The 6,241-nt window shown below is 44.0% G+C and overlaps 1 protein-coding gene across 11 annotated transcripts in view; it reads right to left on the bottom strand.

Moving 5' to 3' along the window:
- Positions 1-494: 494 nt before the first annotated feature.
- The window catches only part of LOC137436384 (centrosomal protein of 170 kDa), a 121,208-nt gene continuing 115,461 nt past the window's right edge, over positions 495-6,241 (bottom strand). For all 11 annotated transcript variants that reach the window (XM_068130103.2, XM_068130110.2, XM_068130111.2 and 8 more), the window contains one exon: positions 495-2,779. In XM_068130103.2, coding sequence (XP_067986204.2) covers positions 2,547-2,779 — 233 coding nt within the window. In that variant the 3' untranslated portion in view covers positions 495-2,546. The remainder of the gene's footprint in view (positions 2,780-6,241) is intronic.

Genomic DNA, 6,241 nt, shown 5'->3' with positions numbered 1-6,241 from the left:
TTCGGGGTCTTCCATGACCTTCGACTATGTATACAAACAAAACTAGAACGGAACTTGGTAGAGCGCACACCTTCAGCTCATTCTTGTCATCTAACAAACTCATCCAACAAGTTTTGTCGTAATCTGTCCACAACCTTTTGAGATATCATGCTACATATCGTTTTTGGTGCAATTTCTCAATGGTGAAAATCACTTGTAAAATAAATAAAAAAATTCTTGTATCCGGATTACGATCTTCACCAAAATCTAATAATTTCATCCTTTTCACACATCTAACCTGTCCACCAAATTATGTCCGATTCCATCCACAACTTTGGGATATCCCGTTTACAGACAGACAGACCAACAGGGGTGTAAACAACACCACCATCCATCTTCGATGGTGGAGATCAAAAGAAAATTAATGATCACAATCCCAAAGGTTATAATCAATAGGATAATCCTTGCGGTTGGACCACCGGGCCCAAGGCACATCATTGTCCCAGATGACAACATTTTCCAGAAACCAATTCCTTTAATGGGCATCAAGCATTAAATTATAAACGATTTGAAAAAAAAAAAATTGGACGAAAAAAAACAAAACTAAATGGTCAAAGAGTATGGAAATCAAGAGCATCAAATAGGGTCGGGGATGAAACAACAACTGAAAATTCTTTACAAAATAGATCCATGTCAACTGTGTACAGCTCCAAAGGAAATGTATCATTTAAGGAAAAATAATAATAAATAAAGCACACAGAATTATGTACATTTCCATCTGCAAATGTGCATCCGAAGTGGTTGAGGGACAAGAATGGAAGTTAAAGTGAACAGGTGGTTTGGCATGCAGAACACAGGTAAACCCACAGACGGGACACAGAGGCGACGAGAATCGCGGGATTCTCGCGAGATGGGAGCTGCACACCGGACATCTTCCTGATGCATTAAATACAAAACAAAAACATCACTATGCAGTCCTTTTGCCAAATAAGCTTCTCATTATAAAGCCACTTTCAGCGTTTTCCTCCTCGATTGTTTAAACTTCGACGGTCAAAAGTTGGCAAAAACTTCTTTGGCAATTGGTCACAATCTTGAGGTCGTCAGTCAGGGAATTAAAGATTTTTTTTAAATGCAAAAAACACCATAATCTGTGCCAAGTCCAACATCTGACCAACGATGAACAAGTCAGTTGAATTTGGAAATTATCAAGCTGCCACCATTAGATAAGGCCAAATTTGCAGCTTAAACGGAACGCCAGCATCTCGATCCACGCCGGGGCCGGGAACGGAGCACTTGCTTAAAAACAAGCGCATGCGACTCGTCTCGGCGATGCAAGTACGATGGAAACAAAATCGCAAATCGAAGGGGATGCCAGCAGATAGCCCAATTTCAAGGAAAAAGGTGAACACCGTTACGCGCAACAATGAGGCACTTTGACATCGACAAGGTTGGCACAAAGAACATTTGGTAAAATGACACGATGGTTATTCCAAGGTGATGAAAACCGTAGCGAAATGGCACCCTGTAAGTTAGACTATGGTTGTGCACCATGACGTCCCGAGGCAAAACCACATTCACACGAGCAAAAGATGGTCACAAAAACACAAAATACTCAACCAGCCAAAAGGACCGGTGTAAAGAGGGAGAGGTACGGCAGTAAGATTTCCTCTCAAATGATACGTCAAACTAGAGGTAACCTCGAGTGATCGGAATAGATTCCACGTTGTGCAAATGGGCGAGGAATGGAAAGAAGGGTTTTCAAATGTAAAATCCATCACGAATGGAAGAAAGAAGTGATTGTACATCTAACATTTTGAGGGCGAGGTTAAACCGAGAAAAGAAAATGAAGTCGAAGAGGAAGTCAAGATGGAGGGGAGGGGAGTTGGAGAAGAGTGGATAAGAGGAAAATATTGTTGGGAGCAGAACAGGAAAAAAGGTGAGGGAAATGGGATGTACAGAAAATACATGGAAAGGGAAAGGCTGGGAATTAGGGGGGGGGGGGGGGTGGCTTTTGGTGGAGGGTAAAATTCTGCCAATTTTATTCATTTAATATGTAGAGGACACCAAATTTTTTTAAAGTTTGTTTTCCCCTATTTTTGGGGGAGGGGGGGGGGGGCATCAAAACTTCAAAAGTAGATGCCTTACATTTCAGTGCAATATAAACAACAACGAAAGCAACAAGATAATCCATCACATAAATTCAAAGAAACTTCAAAAACCAAGGCCAACATCACACCCAACGCCCTCCTCAATTGAATGAAATGAGTGATTTTGGAGGTTCCATTCTTCAACCTTGTTCTTAAAGACAATGGCCCTACCTATGTAGAAAAAGAAAAGTGCTGATACTTTGAGCGGGCAAAAGAATGAACAAATGGACAACGACATAAAGAAAAGCCGATAGACAAACTTTGACACGCATTTAAGTTCAAACAGAGGTCACTCCTCACTCTTGAACATTACTTTTAAAGTCTTTGCTGCAATTTTTATTCCATATATATCTATAAAAATGTATTCCCCCTTCGTTGATCAAATATTCAAGTGTCAAGCTTTTCACACGTTGGTCACCGTTAGACGTAACACGGTCCATCTTCCTCGTCTCCATTTGGATTGAACTTGTTGAAATGGATGCTAAAATCACTTTCAGATCCAAGACTTTCTCCCTTGAATTGGTTCTCTTTTGTACCGGGGGACTTCTCATCAAGTCCCTGGCTGGTGCACCTTTCATTACTCGTGCCTTGGGTACACTTGCTTTCATACCAGTTGTCCAGAAAGCGATCCGGGTCAATCATGGCATTTATCACTGTGGGGAAAGAAGCAATACATGAGGGAGAAAAGGGAAATTTCGCAAATAGAATATTCAAGCATCATAATCCTGAACAAAAAAATTAAAGAAATCTATAATCGAGCACATATATAGAGCAGATACATATATGGTGGAAGTAGCGCCAACTTTGGTGGTAGCTGGTACTACAAAATATTATATTATGATACTTTTATCAAAATATAAGAGAACATTTTCAAAATTATGACATGGAATACAATATGTTGTGGTCAATTAAATATTTCAAAAATTTAAAGTGCTTTTCCAAGACTGTGCCGCAGCACATTGCCCACTGCAGGTATGCCGAGAAGGGTACTCCGGCCCGGAGGGATGTACATAAGCAGGGTAAACATTGAGCTTAAGAGTGTTATCGTGTCACCACAAGGAGGGTGGTTTTGTGTTAGTTAAATAGGGCTAAAGGATAATTCCCAGTATGTAATTGCCTCCTGAGATTTTCCCCACGGTTTAATTTCATCTAAAAAGGGCTGCCATTACAACATCAATTACAACAACCAAAATCGCCGACAGTACCCGGACATTACGACCGGCAATTAAACCACACCCAGCCGAACATTCCCGAAGGACGGCTAGGCTCCACTCAAAGGATCGTAACTGGCAGGCCACGCCCCGAGCTTTGTCATTGGGGGTCAAGTAGGCCATGAGGCCCCGCCCCAAAGGGGTGATTGGTCGTGGAGATGGGATGATGTAAGGGAACATCAGGATTGGTCGAGTGTGACGTCAGTGAGGGGAAAAATAGGGGGGGGGCGCACCTCCCTCTCGCTCTCTCTCTGGTGCTGGCTTTGTGGCGGGCGGTCGCGTTTTCTCGTGTGTGTTTGAGGGGAACTATTCGGAGCCCAGAAAACCTTGCAGCATTGGAGCCAGGGGTGTCATTTTGACTCGGTGCTCAGGACCAGGTTGTGCTGGCTGGGCCGGGATTGAGTGGGAGAACGTTTGGCTGTCTGCTGCACGGCTCGGTGTGCTGGCGCAATTAAGCGGCGCCATTGTTCGGGCGCTTCGACGCGCGGTCCTCTCGGCGACTGACCCCACCCAAAGTGCTCGCCTAGACCAGAGCTGAGTGCCAAATAAAAGGGGGGATTTTCTTTTTATTTTCTTTAATCATTCCCTTGTTTGTTTCGTGTGTCTGAGTGGAGACATCTAAAATTAGGAATTATAGTTTTTACCTCACATTCATTTTATTTGGATTACAATTATTCTTAATAAATTCATTATCCGTTAAATTACATTTCTGTTTTGTCGTGTTTCTATGGTTGTGGGGATCGGATAACCCCCTCGTACGGCTCGTCCCCGGTAAGGACCTCGTGACTTTCGGTCCCGCACGCACCATAAAAAGGAACCGCCAACAATTCAGCTTGTACGCCTCAGAGTTAACTGTTCGGCTATCTGTCCAAGGCTGGTTTTCATTGGCCATGGACGTGACAATATTTTCACCTGTGTTGCTGCTTGCGTCTTCGTCCAATTTTATGTGTTACGTCGGACCTTGTGCTGTTCATTTTTTTTTTTTTTTTTTCATTCATTTTGTGCAGCCTACTCCTTGGATAGCCAGTGAGCAAAGTCTGTTTCTGTTTTGACGTAGTGTTTCTCGTTCTGCTTCTCCCTCCCCCATACCCAAAGTTTTGTCTTTTCTGCCTTTTCAATATTATCCCATCCCCTCTGTTCGCCTTCCCCCCCCCCCCCCAAAAAAAAATGTTTTTACTCCCTTTTCTCCATATCTCCAAGCTGAATCTTGATTGAAGAAAACGCTTCTTCCTCAAAGTGTTTTTAAAACATTATATAACACTCCACTTTCCTTATTTCTCCATCATGAGTACCCCAAATGTTCTTCTTCTTCTGTCACAATGTAGACTTTTTGTCTTCTTCTTCTTCACATTGAAATATTTTGCATACCTGTCTCTTACCAAATTGATTCGTCCATCAGCCCTCCTCCCATACCTACCTTGTTCTTCAAGCCCTTTCTCTGTGCCTTCACCAAAAATTCCTTCTACCATCGCACGATCTCGGTCTCTATGACCAGTTTGAGAATTGTGGGAAGTTCAGTTTGCAGAGGTCGTTTGCTTATGAAAATCAAATCCCTTTCACGCCCTTTTATGGTGTCAAACCCCTTCCCTAACACCCCTCATATTGTGTCCTCCCAGTTTCCCCACTTATATCATACCATACCATCTTCCCCACCCCCCTCGTACCACATCCTTTCATCCAACACACTTGTCGAGCACCCTACCATCTCCCCCTATCATACCGCATCCTCACAACCTCCCACCGTCCTGCACCCTCCTCCATCCTCCATATCCCACTTCCTCGCAGCCTCCAGCCATCCTGCACACTCCTCCATATCCCACATCCTCCCAGCCTCCCGCTGTCCTGCACCCTCCCCCACATCCTCACAGCCTCCCGCCATCCTGCACACTCCTCCATATCCCACATCCTCCCTCACTGCCTCCAGCCATCCTGCACCTCCTCCATATCTCACATCCTCACAGCCTCCCGCCATCCTGCACACTCCTCCATATCCCACATCCTCACAGCCTCCCGCCATCCTGCACACTCCTCCATATCCCACATCCTCACAGCCTCCCGCTCCCCAATCCCAATGCCTACTCCCCTATCCCTAACCATGTGGACCTCAAACATCCAAGGCCTCCATTGCAACCTGGCAGATCTCTCTATCCAGGCCGCTGCTGATAAATCAGACATCTGTTTAACAGAATCCTTCCTCCCACAGGACATCCCTGACTCCTTAGTTATTCTCTCCGGCTATTGTCTCCTCCAATTTGATAGGACTGAACCCTGCCCAGGTGGTGGAGTTGCTCTTCGCATCATCGTAATGTCAAAGTGGATTTTTTTATTTTTTATTTTTTTTTACAAATTCAAACACAGGAACATGAAGGAGTTGGTGGGTGAGCACGCAAACATGTGTACATGCACGCACAGTGATAGAATGAGGTCGATTGATGTCGATATGCGATTTTAACCAATATAGATACTCTACTGTATTGCGTATTGGTATCTTATTACAGTACTTGTCCATATAACCTGAGATGGGAACATTTTCTTTCCTCAATCCCCGAAACCAAAGTAGTAAAGCCAGTAGAATTGCCATTATTCTGCCAGAGGATATGGAGAGGTGTCTCACATTCTGAAAATGTTTGAAGCAAAACTCGTCTGCAGGGTTCATCATCCAATCCTGCAGTGGAGGAGATGTGACGACGGTGGCCATGCCATCCACACTTGCTTGTGAATGGTAAAGACCACAGAATTTATTGAATAAAATTAAGCTTTCTCTGCAGCACCTTGTTTAATGTTCAAATTACATCCTCTAATCCTTCCCTTAGCCTGGTGTTAGCGTAACAGTTAACGTGGCTGGCTTGAGATCACAAGGTCCTGAGTTAAAGCCCCTGTCATTCCGTTGCATTAACACCAGTG

The sequence above is a fragment of the Myxine glutinosa genome, chromosome 11, assembly GCF_964187855.1.
Source record: "Myxine glutinosa chromosome 11, kmMyxGlut1.1, whole genome shotgun sequence".
Taxonomy (NCBI): Eukaryota; Metazoa; Chordata; class Myxini; order Myxiniformes; family Myxinidae; genus Myxine; species Myxine glutinosa.
Note: the sequence above shows the minus strand (reverse complement) of the source record. Positions and strands in the feature narration are given on the sequence as shown.